We start from the raw sequence: 21,253 nt of genomic DNA, 5'->3' as shown, positions 1-21,253 counted from the left end.
ATGTCCTGAAGTTGTCTGAGCTAATCTCATTGCCATGGCGATGCTTGTGCTGTGCATGTGCACCTTGAAGTAGCAGGTGTTTTTCTTAAGGTGAGCTCACAGCAGACAGACTGCATTTAAACAGCAGCTGGAAGTGGCAGAGGCATCACACAGAAAGCTGAACCAACAGACTGAACACAAACTGCAATCAGCACCGACACCAACCCACCATGGCTAGAAACTGAAAACAGTTTACTGACAGATCATTCAAATCTAGAAAAAAAGGAAAGGAGCTTCACTGCTTCCTTTCCTGTCTCCTTTAGCAGAGGAGACACTGGAGCATCCTTTACCCGAGGACAGGAGGTGATACCCTCCCACAATTCCTTGCAGCAGCCACATTTAAAGCGGCGTTCACATTTCATGGTGTTTCCTAAGTTTTGCGGCAGTCCTTAAGCCTTTCAAACCCTGATAATCAGAATATAAATCATAACACAGAAGTTTGTCTTTCAAGAAAACACATATGAGACGTTTTTGTCCAGGTGATGTTTTTAATTCAACATGTTTGAAACTTGACAATGATGACATGTACAGTGGTAGACTGGTAAGCCATACATGTTCCACCTGTAATCTTGCAGCAATCTAACAATAATTTCCATACTAACTGGCATTCATGTGGGTAAATATGAGCGTGAGCAAGCATTTTATATATGACAATCGTTTGGTTTCTTTTTTGTGACTGGCAGCCCGTATTCCTTTTTTATTTAAATTCCAGCCTTGGTAATGAAGTCATATTTTTCACCATGTTGTTTTGTTTTTATCTTCATCCATTCATCTCAGAAGTCATGCTCGGTGGTGACATCAGCAATGACGTCATCATACTCGTCATCCAGTCCCTCATCAGCCTGGTTGGTCTTCACCATTGCCATGGAGACGGGTGGCTCAGGTCCTGCAGGTCAAAGTTGAAGAAAAATTCAGAAAATCTGTCCTCTACTAACACAGGACCGGTACTGACAGAGGCAACAGCAGGATTCATTTATTTACATCGACTGAATCCACAGCAAAAACTGATTTTTCTAAGTTTGGCTGATGATGTTTTTCTAGTCTCTGACCTCGTGTTAGCAGTAAACAGCAGCAAGAGAGCACAAGACAGAGAGACGGTCAGTCAGTCAGTCTCTTACCTGCAGACCTCTGGCGCCACAGAGACACCAGGAGCAGAGTTGAGATGAAGTAAGGACAGAACACCACTAGGTGGCAGAGCAGTCTGATTGGAGACAGCAGGGGACCTGAGTCAGTGGGCGGTGGTGTCGTAGTGGATGGGGCTTTGGTGATGGGCGGGACGGTGGTGATGGGCCAGACGGTGGTGGTGGTTGGCAACACACATGGACAAATGAAAGAAAGATAAGAGTTCAGCAAAAGTTCTGGAGACGTCCTGGTTCTGCTGTGAACGGCACATGCAGTGTTCACCAGAGACTCCAGTGTCGGACAGCCCTGCTTTACAGTGGTTTTGGTGGGAACTGTGGGAAATATCTTGCACAATGTCGTGTGGCTCACTTCCAAAAATCTTTCCCTCTGTTTTCCTCTTGTCAGCTACTGCTTTCCTGCTAATAGCGTTTTTTCAAAACCTTTCTGTTGTTTGGTTCAAAACTGTTCTCTTTACACATAATATTCATAGTATTTAGTGTTCAAACACTTAGTGTTTTTTCATAAATGTAGAATTTTTGTCTAACGTGTGATTAGCAGTTGGCTAGCCGCCAGTGTTAGCCAGTGTTAGCAGTCGATATAAGTGTTAGCTTGTGTTTTGGCACAGCGTTTGACCCATCTTTGAGAGGGAGGCAGGACAGCTCAATGACAAGTCTGACAGTCTGAGAAATGGAGCTTTGTCACGTCAACTCTGCTGCTACCAGCCTCCAAGTTCAAGTTCATGTTAGCTAGGAAAACATTAGCTAACATGTTGTTACTTAGAAACATGTCTTAGAAACTGGCTCACCTGCCACAGTCAGCCTGCTGGGTGGAGACTGTCCTTTACCAGAGATGTTGCAGTGGTAGAGGCCTTCATCAGACTTGGAAACAGGGTGGATGGTCATCTGTCCTGTAGACTCAGTCCTGATGAAGGAGCCATCTTTATAGAAATCAGCTGGGAGGTTGGAGGGAGTCCTGGTTGTACAGTTCAGTGTCACAGCAGCTCCCTCCATCACAGGAAGGACAGGACTCTGCAGGATCACATCACCACCTGAACACGGAGACAAACCACAGGATTTCATCCACTGAGAAAAATAATGATTGACTCTTCTTGTACTAAATCAAGAAGGCCAGGCTCAAAGGAACAACAGCACAGGAGAAAGTTGGAAACATATTAATATAATGAACTCTGAGCAGATCTCTTGTGATGTATTGAGACTTTTTCATGTCAAGATGCCTCAGCTAAACCCAAAACCCAAATCTGTGTGAAGCCTGACCTCTAGTTGGGCGCCTGGTCTTTGGTGGCAGGTGATGTCACCTCGTGTTGTGCCCTGTCCTGCTCTTTAAAGGCCCACTCATTGACTTTGGCTGTATGGAACAACAGCGCTCCCAAAGTCTTAATAAACTTTCCACCCAAAAAAAGTAGCCGACTGCAGCTATAAACGAGCTAAGAAGAGCAAAGGCAACCGAGAAGGGTGATTGTTCTTGAGTTCAAAACCAAAACAACAAAGTTTTCATACTGTTTTTTTTTTTTTTTTTTGCACTGTACTTGCCTTACACACAGAGGCGCTCTAAACAAAACCTGAGGAGTATGCCTTTAAGATATGGCACGCTTTAAGACACAGTGTTTGTCCTGAGAAATTCATTTTCAAGTCTTATGTCTTGGAAATTAATGTTTTTGTGTGCCTTGATGATAAGAGGTGTCTTAAGAATGACTGAAATGGCCATATTATTCACTTCTATGCAGACGATACAATTCTTTACTGTTTTTCTCACTCTGTACAACTAACCGTTTAACATCATGACCATCTGAACTCAGAGACAAACTACATGTTTTAATCCATTTAGAAACAACTTCATCATGATTTAATCCAAACAGATGTTGATACTGAATAATGATTGAATTAGTTACCAGTGATGGTGACGTTGACAGTGTTGCTGGTTGCTCCCTCTCTGGACTCACACCAGTAAACTCCACTGTCTTTTAAGAGTGTTAAACTGATAACACAGGAGGAAGCTGTTTGCGTTCCCCAGCTGTCTCCACACTTTGTCATGGTTTCTGTGGTCGTGTTCCTCTTCACCGTCCATCCAGCAGAGTCTTCCTCACAGCTCAGATGAAGAGACTTACCATAAAACAGCTGAGCTCTGCTGGGCCTGAGAGTCAGGGAGGCTGGGTGGGGGTGGAGAGGAGGGACAAAGGACAGAGGGCTGACTGGGCTGACTCTTGTAAAGCTGGAAGTCAGAGACTCTCCTAACACTTTGGGCCTGCAGCCAGAGAAGTGCACTGACCTTTGTTGGGCCTGCAGCACAGAGACACGGTCAGCACTGAGGACACAAGAGACTCGGCTTGGTTTGAGCTTTTCACACCATCACACAAGACAGCTGCACTCCAACAACATGCAAACTGGGCTGTGGAGTTCCTGTCAAACCTGCTAAAGTCTGCAGGCCACTCATTTGGCTTCACTGTGTTTCATGAAGACTTGACTGGAGATTTAATCCAGCACAGATGCAGGAGAAACACATGAAGGCATTTGTGCATCTTCAACCAATCAGCTGATACTGATGTGAACGTCTGTCTAACCCTAACCCTAACACTAACCCTAAGGTAAGTGAACAAAGACTAAGGTAAGTAAACAGCCAGTTTGTACTCACAGAGCAGCCATAGTAGAGATGGGCTCTCCATTCCACAGCTCGCTGATATGAGATCAACACTTTGAATTTCATCAGTCACACCAAGTAAAACCCACCCCCTTCCTCTGTGAGTGTGACAACATGTACTGTGGTATTTGTGGTTTTCTGCCCAGCAGCAACTGGGAAGACAAACTAGAACAAGAGTTTATTCAGTCCAGTTTGATATTATTTAATTTATTTGTGCTGTGAAGAAAACAACATAGGACTGAAATGATGAAACTGAAGCACAGAGTTTGTAGCAGAGTGTAAATGACAGCCGAGCACAGCTTGGTGGAGGACAACAGGACGTTCTGCGTCAGTGCAAAATGCATCCAAAGGCAAACACACCTTGAAGGTGGCATGTGGAAAATGAGGTAACTTTATCATATAATTTAGTATCATCATAAGTTAGGCTATTATTTTAGGATGATTTAATGTTCAAGTTCTCAATACAGAAATCACAAACCCTCCCTTCCCCCATGTTGGCCACAACCACATGAAAAAACAGAGCATGCTCTTGTACCAACTAGCTAGCATGTATAACACCCACCCCACCCACACACACATCAACACCCTTCCACCCACCCACCCACATCCTGTCACATCAGTATGTTTCCAGGTAAGAGAAGTGATGCCTGACAGTCGGTCTTGCTGCTGTCATTAAAGCTCTCCCTCAGCTGTCTGGGCGTCACACTGACTTTCTGAGGCCTCGTTCAGACTGACAGCCCAAATCTGTTTCTGGCAAATCCAGGTTGGTTTGTAGAAAGTCTGCACAGTGAAAAGCCACATGAAAAGCCACTTTTGTAGGTGAAGTGCGACTCCAGTCTGATTTCAACAGAAGCGTCTGAGTTGGTCGCTCTGGACGCTCAAGTCGGATGTCAGAGTGTTTTGTGTGTCTCGCGATGCGACGTGGCAACAAGATCAGATCCAGAGTGAGGGAGGTGCAGAGCAGAATCCCTGCTGCTGCTGGCAGAGCGACACGCAGACGCTCAAATAAACCGTCTGCAGCCACTTTGCACAGAAGCTTCTGGACATTTCTCCACCTTTTATGGTAGAAAGTCACATCATCGGCGTACGGGGTTACTGATGCGTAGGTGGTCACTGTAGCAACCCCTGCAGACAGGCTGACGATGTCTGGACGCACAAATCCGATCTGATCGCTTGTGAGTGACGGTGTGGACAGTCTGTCTCCAAGATCTGATCTGAGATCTGATTGGCCTGCAGGCTGAACCTTCCTGTCACTCACACACTCCCAGACCAGAGATCTGTCCTCTCCAAATCCCACGCTTTGTCTCGTCTGTGCTGTTTTTGTGCCACCATGTGGTGCCGAAACAAACCCGCAGGAGTCACACACTTTGAGGTATACAGACTTTGGCACAACACAGGGTTGTGTGTGTGTGTGTGTGTGTGTGTGTGTGTGTGTGTGCTGCTGCTGCTCAGTTTGTGAACATGAAGATGTTTTTTCCTCTGAGTCTTGTTCATCCTGCTAACAGCTGACCAGTTCCCCTCCCCCACTGAGCTCGAGCTGGGTTGGCATCTGCTGTTTGATATAATTTCTACATCGTGCCTCAATCTTACAACTGGAGGAATAAAAGGGAGCACAGCTGCTGAGGAAACAGTTCAAAAGAGTGAGGAGCTGCAACGAGTCGAATTCAAACAAACTGGAGCCAAATGACGAGAGCTTTGCCTCTTTTGTCCATTGAAAGGTCAACTTCCTGCATTATCTGTACTGCCTCTGCACCTGACTGGCTCACTGAGATCCAATAATGTCCTAAAGTCATCTGAGCCAATCTTATTGCCATGGCAATGCTTGTGCTGTGCATGTGCACCTTGAATTAGCAGGTGTTTTTCTTCTTCAGAGCATACAGACTGCATTTAAACAGCAGCTGGAAGTGGCAGAGGCATCACACAGAGAGCTGAACCAACAGACTGAACACAAACTGCAATCAGCATAGATAGATAGATAGATAGATAGATAGATAGATAGATAGATAGATAGATACTTTATTCATCCCGAAAGAAATTCACAGTTTTCAGCAGTATCCACAGAGTACAAGATTAAGTAAATCAAAAATAAAGAATAAGTAAATCAAAAATAAAGAATAAAAAATGACCCTCGAGATCTAAAGATCTAAGTACCAATGTGCAAAAAAACAATGTGCAAAAAACCAATAAAACCAGTGTGCATCGATGTATACAATGTGCATAGATGAGGGCAATGTGCAAATTTACAATATAAACAGATGATAAATAAATAAATAGCACCCAGATGATAAATAGATGATAAAAAGCCAATAAAACCAGTGTGCATCGATGTATACAATATGCATAGATGTGGGCAATGTCCAAATTCACAGTATAAACAGATGATAAATAGCAGCAAGCAATATATACACTATAAACGAGGATAAAAAATAGGAATATGAACAGTTTAAAGAGCAGGGGAACAACACGCCTGGGTTGGGAACAACACACTCCGATTACAGCATTACTGTTTAGAGAAAATAAAACAAATACAATATGTAGGTCCTGAATAAAATATGTGTGAAATGAGGCTGTTAATAAACTGCAGTTGTGGTTCCATGACCCAGTTTGTTGCAGCCAACATGAAAAAATAAGCACACTGACCAGAAACACACTGGTGAATTCAGAGAGAAAGAGAGGATGTAGAGACTGGTTAGCCACAGCAAAGACAGGGCGTGTGTTGAGTTTCCATCTGATGGCTTTATACACCACACACACACACACACACACACACACACACACACACACACACACACACACACACACACATACACACACACCTTTTCACATCTCTGAGTGTGTATCTCTGAAATTTCTTCATAAAATTATAACCACTGTGCAGCCAAATCCACAAACTGAATGAAAGAGAACGGTACAGAGAGTAATCTGTAACTACAAATACTAATACTAACACCAACACTAATACTATACAGTATTTGTAAAGTGTTCGACTAAGCTAAAAACTTATTAACACTGGTTCTTCCAGTAGGCCCAGTGCAGTATGTAATGGCACTTCTGTAGTGGAAACACCCGTGTGTGTGTGTGTGTGTGTGTGTGTGTGTGTGTGTGTGTGTGTGTGTCCCATTAAATATGTGAAGATCCGAGGTGGCTCTTTACTGACATCTAGTGGTTTGAATTCACAACTGAAGCAAACATCCAACATCCTGGGTTTGTGCCCAGGTAATTTCCGTGTCCTGGGTGTCCTTACCCTAATCCCCTACTACCAGCCTGTATCAAATGTGCAAATATGCAATGTGCAAATATTCTGTGCAAACCAATAATAAATTGCAAATATTGCGACTAAAGTGCCAAGTGCCATTATTAAAGTGCATAGTTAAGTTGTCTGTTTAAAGTGCATTTTCTACCAACCATGTTGTGCAATATTTACAAGCAAAGCTGTCAGTCACTAGTAATGAAATGTTCTTTGTTACACAAACTGTTTGTAAAGTATTCAATCAAGCAATCAATAAGCAATCAATCAATCAAACCCAAGTCTCTGACCCAACAATGGGTTACTCTCAGAAAAAAATAACCCAGAAATATTACCCAACTGGAAAAACCCACAAATTGGGTCAAAATAAAATCCTTATAACCCAAGAAATGGCTCTGCAAAAATAACCCAGAAATGGAACCCAACACAAGTAACGCAGGAATTGGGTTAAAGAAATAACCCAAGTGTTTTTAGAGTGTGTGTGTGTGTTTGGTGTGTTCAGTGTTAATCTGCAGTTCAATGTAGAACAGAATCAAAACAAAGAGAAAACACTGAAGGAGAAGCTGTGGACAAACTTTAGACTGGAACTGAATTAAACTGCAAACACTGAGAGCACCTGAACGCACCACCAGAACCGCTTCTTGTAAATCACGTGACCCAGAGGAACGGCTCCACATATACAGACGGACGGACGGACACAGTCAGTCAGTCAGACACACACATTCACAGACACAGGCAGATCTCCGCCCTCATGTCTTCTCTCAGCGCTGCGTCCCTCCTGGCTCTGAGCTCCCTGACCTGTCACCTGGCTGCTTCCTCTGCAGGTGAGTGTGTGTGGACAGGTGTGTGTGTGTGTGTGTGTGTGTGTGTGTGTTACAGTCTCTGGCTCCACAGGTTGCTCCACTGCACTGCCTCCTGTGTGTTTGCAGCTTCATCCAAGCTGCAGCATGTCGCTCCCTCCAGCAGTTCTGTGACTCCGTCCTCAACACTGACCTCATGTTGAATATTTAACAAACACACACATCTGGACCAGAGACGGAAATGTGTTACCAAATGTGTTGTACCTCACTCATGTTTATATGAAACATTTGTCCATAACACAGTTGACAAAATAATAAATCAAATGTTTATTGTCATCAAAATATTTAAAAGTCATTAAAACTTGGTAAGTTTTTGAGTCCAGCACATTTAAACTGTGGAAACAGCTGGAAGATTTCTTAGATATGATGGATGTTCTCTGCACTTACAAATGACTTGTGCTTATTTGTGAACGGGGCTTATGTTCAAACTGATGAGCCGACGGCTTCTGAGCGTTTGGGGATCGATTTGAAGTTTGAACTGACAGAAACTGGAATATTTATGAAGATCTGTGTTGTTAACTTTTCTGTTCTGGGTTTGTTTTTCCATCGTCCTTTAGACCTGAACCTGAACCTGAACCTGAAAGCTCGACCTGGAGACGATGTCACCCTGAGCTGTCAGGCTCCTGACGTCGCAGCAGCAGAGTGGAGCAGACCTGACCTGAAGGAACTAGAACATGTCTTCCTTGTTCGAGACGGGCACATTGAGTCAGACTACCAGCATCCGTCTTTTGAGAACCGGGTGGAGCTGAAAGACAAAGAGATGAAGAACGGCAACCTGTCTGTGATTCTGAAGAACGTGAAGAAGGAGGACAGTGGAACATACGAGTGTCGCTTTAAAGCTGCTGGTGCCAAACGTGGGAAGAGATCCTTTATTGAAACCAAGCCCATCTACATCATCAACTTGGAGGTTGTAGATCCAGGTGAGTTTAACTGGGACAGGATGACATCTGACCTGAGGTCTGTTTTATTTCATGTTGGAGGTCGATTCTGAACAGACACAGGGCCCTGTGGCCAAAGGACTGACCACCAGGCGCTCACTCATGAGCCCCAACCCCAGGCCTGGCTCCAGGGTGGAGCCCTGGCTCCGCCGAACCGGCAACATCGCTGTCCTTGCTGATTTCCTCTTCATAAGGGGGTTTGAACTGCGCTTAGTCTGGCCTATCACCTAAGACCTGTTTGCCATGGGAGACCGTAACAGGGACAAAGTTGCCGCCGGCAACATAGCTCCTAGGATCATGTGGGCACACAAACCCTCCGCCATGGTAAGGTGGCAGTTCAAGGAGGGGTGCAATATGTGTATTTTTTGTCTTAAATTCAATTATTAAGACAAAAATCTGCAATATGTGTATTTTCAGATTTTTGTCATAACTGAATTTTCAGTCAGTTTGTGAAGCTACACATGTAGTTTTAGCTCAGTGAGGTAGAGGCCAGTCCTCGGAGTCGAAGATTGAGAGTTCAAATCTCAGCTTGTGCAACATTCCCATGCGTGAAAATTCACCAAACTTTGCACAAAGGTCCAGTCCCATGCCAGATTATCATTGTCAGATTTTTGTCTTGATGACTTATTTATTTATTTATTTATTTATTTATTTTACAGTGGTTTGAAATCTGCCTTTCCATGCATACGTGGCTGCTGTCATGTGACTGGCTTAGTCAATTTGTGAAGCCTGACATGAAATGACACTTGCCAATTAGCTCAAGTGAGATAAAGTGTTGTCCTCAATGCCAGAAACTGTGAGTTCAAGCCTCAACTGACGCAAAATGCACATAAGAATGCCACCTTTCTTTTCATCTTCCTATTCTCTACTTGTTGCTCAGAATTGCCTAAAATTGCCCGGCTTGACCATTGCTGTGCAGCAGCTATAATTCCATTTCCTTCCTTAATGTTAAATCTATATTTTTAAATGCATAAAGTAAGAGACATTTTCCCAGCTGTTCCACAAGTGAAGCCCTTCACAGATGGACATGTTGTCTTGAACATGTGTCCTAACCCTTGTTGGTACCAAACATGTTCCCCTCAGTTCAGTCAGTGAGAGTCAGGAGAGAAAACTGACATGTTTCTAGACAAACTCCCACATGAGTCTGATGAGGAGGACATGCAGCCTTTTCCTCTGACCCTCATCTGTTTACTCACCAACCTGTCTCTGTCTTTGTCTCTGTCTTTGTTGTTTCAGACGCTTCAGATGGAGACAAAATGAGTGAAGACCATGTGAATGACCGTGACCATGATCAACCTGCTGGGCATAGTCATGTTGCAGTGGCTGTAGTTCTTACACTGGCAGTGCTTATTGCGCTTCTTTTTGTTGTGGCTGCTGCTGTTGTGATGTACAGAAAACAAAGATCAAGTGGAGAACGCAGTCAGGAGAACAGTGAGGCTGTATGAGTCGTTCCTGTTTGATGCCACATCAACAGGAGCAGGACTGCTCCCCTCAAGTCCATCATGACCCAGGACTGTTGCAGGTTCATAAACTGTCCTGAGGGTGGCGCTATAAAGGCGGTTTTAGAATTAAAAAAAAAAAAAAAAAAAAAATTAGGCTTCGCCCTATGTGCGCTGGGATAGGCTCCAGCTACCCCCCGCGACCATAGTGAGGATAAGCGGTTTAGAAGATGAATGAAGATGAATGAATGAAGGACTAATCAAATTTAATATGTAAACTGATGAGTATTTAATGAAGAAACATCTGTTAGGCTGTAGTTCCTAAGGAAACTTAAGAAAGCAAAATTCCCACGCCAAGTTCTTGTCAGCTTCTACAAAGGGGCGATTGAAAGCATCCTGACTGGAAACATCACAAACTGGCATGGGATGTGCACGGCCCAGGACAGGAAGACTCTGCAACGAGTGATTAAAACTGCCCAAAACATCATTGGCACCCATCTACCAAGCATCAGTGATATCGGGGAGGTGAGGTGCCTGCGCAGGGCCAGGGGGATCCTGAAGGACGGCACCCACCCCAGCCACAGCCTGTTCTCCCTGCTGCCGTAAAGCAAAAGATACAGAAGTATCCGCTGCCGTACCACCAGACTACAGAGCACTACAGAGCAGCTTCTTCCCTCAGGCTGTGAGATTACTAAATTGTGAATTTCCCAGTTTGGGATCAATAAAGTATACCTATCTATCTATCTATCTATCTATCTATCTATCTATCTATCTATCTATCTATCTATCTATCTAAATGCACCATCTGAACTCCTCCATGCTTAAAGACCCCATAAAGAGGCATTTTAAAAATTGTAAAAATGCTCTGCTATGAGTATATTTTGGTTAAAACTGCTTGCCCACGAAAAAGTTGTTTAAAAAAACAGTCAAAGAGGCTAAAAACACGACTACCATTTTCCCCTCATTGAAAAATCTGGACTCTATGAATATTCATGATTATGCAAATGAGTATGCAAATATGTAGTGACTTGCGCCCGCCCACCGCTGCTGCCTGGTCTGGGTTGCTCGGTAACAGCGGTCCCCGTCAAAATGGCTACCTCTCGCAGCAATATTGGCAATATTCAACCTTACATGTTGGAGCCAGAGGCTGGCTCAGACTCTGAGGAGGACCCTACATCTGCAAGTCGCGGGCTAGTAGACGTGTCAGAATGGTAAGTGTACCGTAACTTAGTCTCTTTTATTTGCTAAGGTTAGTTTGTTAGCTTGTTACACTAGTGACTGTTTGTGGATCTGACATCACTGTATCCAATTCCAGTCGGCGAAGCACGAAAAAACACACCAATCCATGACCATTTGTCTTGCTAATACACTACAATACACTCAGTAGTGTGTTATTAAACACCTGTACAATGAAACCCAAGCCATTATAATGGTTATATGTACCATAAAGTTTGCTTTTATGATACCTTTAGCCTAATGTAAACTTTTGTTTACAGTCATAGCAGGGCCGGGCCGTGGCATAGGCAGTATAGACAAATGTTAAGGGCGCCATCTGCTGGAGGGGTGCCGCTAGCGGCCGGAGGGGCACCGGCAGCAGTTGTTCTACCAGCGGGTTTTTGTCGGCGTCGGGGGGCAGGGGTGCGCGTAGGCACACAGGCAGGCAAGTATGGAAGGGAGCAAGGGAGTAATTTTGCCTAGGGCGCCAACATAGGCAGGGCCGGCACCGCATAGAGGTATCAATTCAGTTGTGTAGCACCTAGGTCATAGTTGGCGCCAGACGGTCCTGTAGTGCTGGATTGATATGATGTTGATGGTGATATGATATGAGGTGATATGAGGCGTTTCTAATAATCCACTGCTTTCATACATTAGGCCAAAAAATTATAGGCTTCGATAATGATGCATGTTACCGTCCTTTACCGCTCCACAGCCGAACACAGAGCAAGTCTCCGCCATTGCTGTCTAGCGTTTACTCCCGCGTTCTACCCTGTGCATATATTATGTTAATGAGGTGTAAAAAACTCAACGGGATTGGTTGCTTGGGATGGTGACGTAGTAAACCTGCCTAGACGCTGATAAACTGAATCCAACTTTTTCAGACTCTAAAGATCAAGAATGGGCATTCCACAAGGATCCATATTAGGGCCTTTGCTCTTCAGCCTGTACATAAATGATCTACCAACCTGCTGTAAAAGCACTACCTGCCAAATGGACGCAGATGACACAGTTATTTATGTATCGGCTGGGACCCCCTGTACAGCAGGAGAGATACTAACTCGAAGTGAAATGAAGGATATATCCCAATGGCTTAAAAGGAATGACCTAACGCTGAATCTAAAGAAAACGGTCACAATGAACTTCTCAATAAGAAGGAGAGTAAACCATGAGTTAAAAATTAAAATAGACCAAGAGGAAGTTGAGGAAGTCAGGGAATTCAAATTTTTGGGTATCACTCTTGACTCTCAACTTAAATTTGATAAGCACGTGCAAAAGTTAAGCAAGACCCTAAAAACTAATTTGAACTGCTTTAGAATGGTCAGGCACTATGTACCACGGCATGCAGCTCAACTGTTTATGCATGCCATGATTTTATCTCATATATCCTATTGTATTACTGTCTGGAGCCAGGCCTCTCAGTCAACTATACAACCAATTGCCACACTCTACAAACAAGCACTGAAAATAATGGACAAAAAACAAATGAGATGGCACCATTGCAGAATCCTTCAAAAATATAACATGTTTAGTTTGACAGTTTCATTAAATTCTCCTTCATCAAATTGATTTTTAAATGTGCCAGTGATCGTGCCCCAGCTGCACTCTGCTCGCAGGTGAAAGGGACAGGTAATACTAGATCTACAAGGGGATCAGTGAAGGGCAACTACAAGGTAGCAATGCACACCACCGCATTTGGTCAATCGTCTTATTCAGTGAAAGGGACACATTTGTGGAATGCCCTACCAACTGAAATAAAAAAAGAAACTGATATAAAAATATTTAATGATAAGGTTAAAATCTGGTTGAAATCCAACCAAATGTGCGAACACTAATTGGCATATTTTAAATTGGTGATGACACAGCTTTAATGACTGTAATTTGGTGTAATTGATCATTTTTAATCATATATTGTAGATATTTGTATAGAAAGGCCCAACCAGGGACTGGGGTCGCAAACTAGCCTTGGCTATAAACCCCATATACAATGCAACGGTTTCATGTTTTATAACTTGATACATTGTTTTTTGTATTGTCCCTGTCAAATAAAATAAATAAATGAATAAATAAAAAATAAAATGCTAATCTAAAATGCTCAGTTATGGCGTGCATTAGCGACTTCGCTGCTGAAATGCCTTGTAGCAGAACCCAAACACTACATTGACATGTTAATAATTTCAAAAAAATAATTTTTGGTTTAGGGGGTCTTTAATAATTCTGTTTTCTACACAATCAATCAATTAATTAATCAATCAAGAGGGAACCACACTTTAATTTCACTATACAAGCTGTTGTATAATGACAAATAAACTTCCTTGTATCCTTGTAGATATTATGTTAATGAGCTAATCTCTAATTGATTGTGCATGTTTTATCTGGGAATCCTTATATTGTTGTATTGTTTACTTTATGCATCTTTCATGATTTGAGAATAATTCTCTACATGTGATTTAAGTGCCTGTGTGTTAGTGAAGCCACACGCTGAGTCATGACTTGATGACAATTGGCCCTTTTCCACTAGTATCGACTCGCCTCAACTCTACTCGCCTCGACTCGGTTTGGGTGGTTTTCCATTCCAGTTGAGTCCCACCTCACCGTGGGTGGATTCTTTGGGCCACCAAGTGCAGAAAAGCCTCCACCTCTTCATTTGACCACAGCGCCGGTTTGCTTGCCATTTTCCGACTTTGCCTTTGACTTTTTTTTTTTAAATGCCGGGTTTTGTTTTCGTGCAGGAGTCGCTCTCGTCACTCCCTGTCCAATCCGTTGCCTGCACAGCGTTTACAGCACATTTTCCTCACTGTAACTCTGTAGTTCTGAACTACCATGGTTGGCATTTAAAATATCTGCAGTCACATCTGATGATATCAATAACTTCATGACTTTAATATTCTGCAACGGCACTTTACATTATAATGCTAATAGGTTTACAAGCATTCTACATTGGCACTTTAACTATGCAATAATAATTTTTACTTCCTAACTGGCATTTGTACATTGCACTTTACATTAGGAATGTTTAGGTTGTTTATTTATGTATGTATGGCATCGTGTGGTTTGTGACATCGGCCATATAGCATGCAGAACACACACATGCCTGCTTGTCGTGCTTATGTTGTGTTTATTGGTATGTGATAGGTGCAGGTCTGTTTGTTTTATTGTTTGTTTTACTGTGTTGATTGTTTTAATGTTTTTGTAAGGACTGCAGATGGAAATTAGCTTTCTTGCTAAATCTGGTGCACTCATCTTTTTATTATTTGAATAGCTTATGAAAGTGCACACTGTCCTTTATAAATTGAATAAAATAAATAAAAATAAAAATTTTGGCTCGACTCAGCTCGCTTGGAACCGCAGCCGAGTAGGTCCTAAAATGGGACCTGCTACCAGGTACTACCATGTAGTACCTGGTACGAGCCGAGTAGGTACTATTTATTTATTTATTTATTTATTTTATTTAACCTTTATTTAACCAGGCAAACCATTAAGAACAAGTTCTTACTACTAGTGGAAAAGGACCAAATGACTTGGCATCGTTCAGCAGCAGGAGAGATGCAGCTTCACTGGTGAGGCTGCAGCTCCGGCTCTGTGTTTACCTGAACTTCCAGCTGCAGCTTCTCTGCTTCATTCCTCTGCTTTGAACAGACTTTATTGACACCGTCTACCTGAACAGGTGTGAGCTGAGCAGCTCACTGATGCTTGAAGTTTGAAATCTGTCCTCACTCCCTTTCTACCTCTGGCTTTAAGTTCAACAGTGTTAAAGAACGAGGCAGATTCATCACATGAGGTTTAGTAGCACCTTCAGCTTTTTGGTGAGTGTGTGTGTGTGTGTGTGTGTGTGTGTGTGTGTGTGTGTGTGTGTGTGTGTGTGTGTGTAACCTACTGTACTCACTGTATTTGTACATGCTTGTCAATGGAAGACATCTGTAGTGATGGAGGCTGGTTCTTCCTGTGTCTGATGTTTTTCTTGACTTTGCTGTTAATTCATTTATAATGTAAAACACTTTGTCATTTAAATTTTCTCAGATTCTTTATGAGTCTTTTATCATTTATTCTGTAAAGCACTCAGCAGTTCGCTGTGATGCACATGTTGAACAAACCTCAGGGTTTGGAAGAGAAAAACATTTTTGTCTGCTGGTTGATGCCTCCTGAAATAAAAACCTGTTCAGCCTGAGAGGTGTGTGTGTGTGTGTGTGTGTGTGTGTGTGTGTGTGTTTTGTTGTTTCACACAGAGACAGCTCAGCCTGTGTGTGTGTGTGTGTGTGTGTGTGTGTGTGTGTGTGTGAGGTAAACAGTGTGAGCTCGAGCAGAGCCAGCTGCATCTCATGGCAGAGGTCTGGGGCTGCACACACACTGCAAACCTTTCCTCAGCTCCATCAGGAAGTGAGACGTCAGAGAGCAGAGAGACGCTGTGACACAAACGAGTGGAGAGCAAAGCCACTCCAAAGAAAAGAAAGAAAGAAAGAAAGAAGAACACGCAGGAATACAAGAGAGTCCTGGCAGCTTAGGCCCCTAATAATCACAGAACAAAACAGTGTCGTTCAAACAGGTTTTAGACGTTTGTTCCTCACTGCTCCTTCGTGGCCACCAGTAAAGACTGGGGCTGTTCTGAATGACCAGGAACTGACACACCTAAAGCTAAAGATGAAAAACAACTGAAGTGTGAAAATAAAAGTTTTTCAACTGAGGCTGCTGAACTGTCACCTACAAAAAATGACTCATGATGTTGGTGTGTGTGTGTGTGTGTGTGTGGGTGTGTGTGGGTGGAGTTGGCAATTCACTGCATCGAGGCTGCACTCAGTTTGATATCTCTTTGCAGCTGCTGGTGTTTTCTCCTAAAAAGGAAGTGTTTTGGGAATTTCCCAGTTTGGGATCAATAAAGTAAATCTATCTGTCTAAACAGAGCAGGGACCCATCCCCCACTCTCAGCAGAGTTTGAGCAGAGTATTTACACTTTTTTTTTTTACTTAAATGTTTCCATATGTGTTTAATTCATAGCTTGTGCCCCCAGTGAGAACATAATGTAATGTAATGTAATTTGTATGTTTTATACAATTTTTATAATCCCCTTTTAAAATAAAGAATAGACATTAAATGAGAACGTGTTGAGCTGAAAGAATCTCTTAATGAAAAATATTTTCCAGCTCAGTGGAGGCACCACACAGCCACAGGTGTGTGAGGTCGCCCTCTGTAGGTTCAGAGGAGAACTGCAAGAGTGTGAGAGAAATTAACTACAAACTTTTTTTTTTTTTTTCTGGGGGGGGTTCTTGAAAGGCGCTATACAAATTTAAGTTATTATTATTACTATTATCATTATTATTATTAGCATGTGTGTGTATGGGGAGTGCAATCTTTCAGTTTTTTAGCCAGAGGTGAAGATGAACAGCAGCCTCTCACAGTGGACTCCCTCAAACACTCCAACAAATCCTACCTGACACTGAAGTAAACTTCACACAGGACACTAATGACTTAAAGGAACATTCCAACATTTTGGGCAAAGTCCCCTTTTTCTTTTCCCCGACTTCCCCAGACTGAGACCAGATGTTGGACACCATTTCCACCTCTGGACGTCCAGTGGTTCAGCAGCTGTGGGTAGCATTTCCTCTTAGCTTAGCATAAAGACTTGAAGTCTATGGGAGTCGTTAGCCTGGCTCTGTCAAAGTGAAAAAAATCAACCTTCCAGCAGCTCTGAAGCTGCTCTGATTTACACAGAGGATCATGTGGATTTGAAATACACGTCTTGAAATTTTTTTTAAAAAAGTGCAGTGGTTTGAGGAGAAGTCTGAACTTTTCACACACACACACACACACACACACACACTCAGGACACAGAAAGGACCTGGGCACAAACCCACGATCTTCTCGCTGCCGTCCAGAAGAGCCACAAACACTTTGGATGTTTGCTTCAGTTGTGAATTGAAGCCACTAGATGGCAGTAAAGAGCCACCGAGCAGCAGCAGGATAAATACAGTTGTTTTCAGTGGCTTTACCTCCTCTGTCAACTCAGGAATGCTGGTATCAAAACAGTTAATCCATCGGCCTAATGAGAGGCGCTCTGCCCAGAATAACACATTTTGTTTGCAAAAGGCTCTTACCATGACAAAACATTTCAAACATGCAGCAAAAGCACATTTTGTCACCACCCAATACAACTAACCCAGCCACTCACTCACTTCATACTCAACACCAAAATGCAACACACCCTTTTCAGTCTGAGCAGGTTCCACTTTACTTTTTCCTGTGTGTATTGCAGTCATATATATATATAAATTTTTGACAGTTTACATCGTCACATATTGTAAAGCAAGTAGCAAAATCCAATATTTCCCTCAAACAACTCAACTTGAGTAGATGAGTAGATTCCTTCAGTCAGCTCTACTGTACTGTAACACAGCTGACAGCAGAATACAAAATACAGCTGTCAGTTTGAACAAGGTTCTCCTGTGAGCTGCACATTCAAATGTGAACTTACAGTAAAGAACTGCATCCAAACTCAGAAAGACTCTGAAGTGAAATTTTTACTGTATTTATGGCAAAAACTGAAATACTGTAATTCACATACAGTATTACACAGAAAAACTCAAAGGAGTTCTATCAGCTGTGAGCAGATGTTTTGCTTTTGACCTCCACAGTGAAGTCAGTGGAGTCAGGGCCGTGGAAATGACACATGTGACAAGTGAAAAATGTGTGAATCCAATGAAAAGGCATGAACACATTTGCAAAAGAAAACGTCTGCTGTGGTTTGGAGGTGAAGATGATGACAAAGTGGATCCCAGTTTCATTATACTGGAGAAAGCGATTGAAAAAAAAAACTGTAAAGATGAGTCGTCTGGTTCAAACTGAAAGAATCTGAGGGCGTTGATGTGCTTACAGGTGAACGGGCAGAAGGACAAATAAAAACATTCCCTGCTGGTGTTGAAACAGAATTTTTGAACTGAGGCCAAGTTTGCTGAAGTGAGAGCGGCAAAAGAGGAAAGTCGCTGCTCTGTTTGAACACTTCCTGTTGAGGACAAACAACAGAGATACCAAACTGAGTGCAGCCTGGACGCAGTGAATTCCCTGACTCCACCCCCCCACCCCCACCCCCACAGATCCACACACACACACACACACACACACACACACATCACATAGCTGAGGTTTCTTTAGGTCACTCATCAGCAGCCTCAGTTGAACTTTAAGATTCACATTAACCCTCCTATTCTGTTCATTTTGGGCTAACACTCATGAGGTTCCCGGTCACATGTGACTGGTAACATTGTATTTGATTATAAATCCACTATGATACATATTATCACCTAATGTTGTGTTAGATCTTTTTATCAACTTCTGCTCTTGTGAAAATGACAAGTTTTGAACTTCTATTTGCTATGTATGTGCTGTAGGCCTAATTTACCTGAGATCATACCATTCGTTTTTTAGGGAAAAAAACATTATATAGATATTATTTTGACTATAACAAATACTCAGATGAAACATATTGTAGTATTTATCACAGAGTACTTCATTTCAATGTTTTCCAAGGACACTGTTTTGAAACCATTTCAATTTTCTAAATAGTGGCAAAAAAATAGCATCTTTTGTGTTCCCGTCAGCATTGACCAGTATGATTTAGCTAGTCATTCTCATGACATTTTCACATGGAAGCTGACCGTTCCTCTCAGGTGGGGATGAGGTCCAGGAAAAATTACCATTTTTGGACCGAAAGGTGACCACAACTTCAGCTGGGTCTTCTTCCTGACACCTGTCACCTGACAGGTGTCAGGTGTCAGGTGACAGGTGACAGGTGTTGGCAGTTCCCGTGGTAGGTTCCCATGAGGGTTGCCATGGAAGCCAAAAAGGGGCAAAGTTGTGTGTGTCTGTGTGTGTCTGTGTCCATGTGTGTGTGTGTGTGTGTGTGTGTGTGTGTGTTTGTGTGTGTGTGTGTGTGTGCCTGCTCAAAGACACCTACATGATGGGGTGTGGGAAAGAAGTCTGAGAGATACTTTCCCGTGGGTGTTGCCATGGAAGCCAGAAAGGCGTATAAGGTGTGTGTGTGTGTGTGTGTGTGTGTGTGTGTGTGTGTGCCTGCTCAAAGACACCTACATGTTGGGGTGTGGGAAAGAAGTCAGAGAGATACTTTCCTGTGGGGGTTGCCATGGAAGCCAGAAAGGCGTATAAGGTGTGTGTGTGTGTGTGTGTGTTCACACACATCTGTGTCTGCTCAAAGACACCGGCATGTTGGGGTGTGGGAAAGGAGTGTGAGAATGTGTTTAACTCTATTTTATACACTAATTGTAGTCTTACCCATTCATTTCTAATGACCGGTCATTTGTGACCGGGAACACGATGGGTGTATACAAGTTAAATAAAACATTCAAAAATTAATAAAAATTCTCCAAATTTATTTTATGTGTTCAGATGCCATGTGTGAACAAAGTCATGGAACCTCATGACAAACAGATGAAATTAACTGCATTTTTTGGAGAGAAAAATCTAATCTTTAGCTGTAGGAGTGTCAGCTCCTGGTTATTGGAAGGCTGATCTATAAAGGCAGCTCTCTCAGCTTCCCCTGCTGATGACTGGGAGCTTCCCAGTACAGCTCCAGTCTTTACTGGTGGCCACTGAGGAGCAGTGAGGAACAAACGTCTAAAAATGTGTTTGAACGGCACTGTGACTTTTTGTTCTGTGATCATTTGAGAGTCTGAGAGTCCCTCACACTTTGACTGAGAGCAGCAGTTACCTCTTCTTGGAAATCACATGGTACAGAGAGAGAGAGGGAGGGGGGAGAGGGAGAGGGAGAGGGAGAGAGAGAGAGAGAGAGGGAGAGAGAGAGAGAGAGAGAGAGAGAGACAGTCTGCACTCTAAAAACACTTGGGTTATTTCTTGAACCCAATTCCTGTGTTACTTGTGTTGGGTTACATTTCTGGGTTATTTTTCCAGAGCCATAACCATTTCTTGGGTTATAAGGATTTTATTTTGACCACTTTCTGCCAACATGACTGAGAGCAGCAGTTACCTTTTCCTGAAAATCACATGGTACAGAGAGAGAGAGAGAGAGAGAGAGAGAGAGAGAGAGAGAGAGAGAGAGAGAGAGAGAGAGACAGTCTGATCATAACATGTAACCACCTAAAGTCCAGCTCCATGTGACTGAGTGTGTGTGTGTGTGTGTGTGTGTGTGTGTGTGTGTGTGTGTGTGTGTGTGTGTGTGTGTGTGGTCTTTTAAACGTCTTTGTAAACATTTTCTTTGGAGTGTCTTTGCTCTCCACTCGTTTGTGTCACAGCGTCTCTCTGTTCTCTGCCGTCTCACTTCCTGATGGAGCTGAGCTGTCTCTGTGTGAAACAACAAAACACACACACACACACACACACACACACACACACACAGGCTGAGCTGTCTCTGTGTGAAACAACAAAACACACACACACACCTCTCAGGCTGAACAGGTTTTTATTTCAGGAAGCATCAACCAGCAGATCAGGTCAAAGTTTCTGACAAAAATGTTTTCCTCTTCCAAACCCTGAGGTCTGTTCAACATGTGCATTACAGCAAACTGATAAGTGCTTTACAGAATAAATGACACATGAATCATCAAGAATCTGAGAAAATTTAAATGACAAAGTGTTTTACATTATAAATGAATTCACAGCAAAGTCAAGAAAAACTTCAGACACAGTAAGAATCCCAGCCTCCATCACTACAGACTTCAGTTATTAACAAGCACGTACAAATACAGTGAATACAGATGGTCACACACATGTGAT

The 21,253-nt window shown here is 42.8% G+C and overlaps 1 protein-coding gene across 1 annotated transcript; it reads right to left on the bottom strand.

The window, feature by feature from the left end:
* Positions 1–1,267: 1,267 nt before the first annotated feature.
* Positions 1,268–3,841, bottom strand: LOC115376999 (sialoadhesin-like). Its single transcript, XM_030076849.1, has 5 exons — positions 3,811–3,841; positions 3,448–3,621; positions 3,071–3,328; positions 1,967–2,209; positions 1,268–1,467 (listed from the first exon to the last, which is right to left on the bottom strand). Exons 1-5 carry the CDS (start codon positions 3,839–3,841, stop codon positions 1,268–1,270), a joined length of 906 nt encoding a protein of 301 aa, XP_029932709.1.
* Positions 3,842–21,253: the final 17,412 nt, after the last annotated feature.

Source organism: Myripristis murdjan, chromosome 18 (genome assembly GCF_902150065.1).
Source record: "Myripristis murdjan chromosome 18, fMyrMur1.1, whole genome shotgun sequence".
NCBI lineage: Eukaryota > Metazoa > Chordata > Actinopteri > Holocentriformes > Holocentridae > Myripristis > Myripristis murdjan.
Note: the sequence above shows the minus strand (reverse complement) of the source record. Positions and strands in the feature narration are given on the sequence as shown.

Excerpts from the sequence above, each read along its gene's own strand:
- LOC115376999 (XM_030076849.1), bottom strand. The coding sequence starts at position 3,841 with ATGGAGAGCCCATCTCTACTATGGCTGCTCT. Across the intron at positions 3,622-3,810 it reads ATCTCTACTATGGCTGCTCT|TGAAGCCAAATGAGTGGCCT; the intron begins GTGAGTACAAAC and ends CATGAAACACAG. Across the intron at positions 3,329-3,447 it reads GTGCTGCAGGCCCAACAAAG|CCTCCCTGACTCTCAGGCCC; the intron begins GTCAGTGCACTT and ends ACCCCCACCCAG.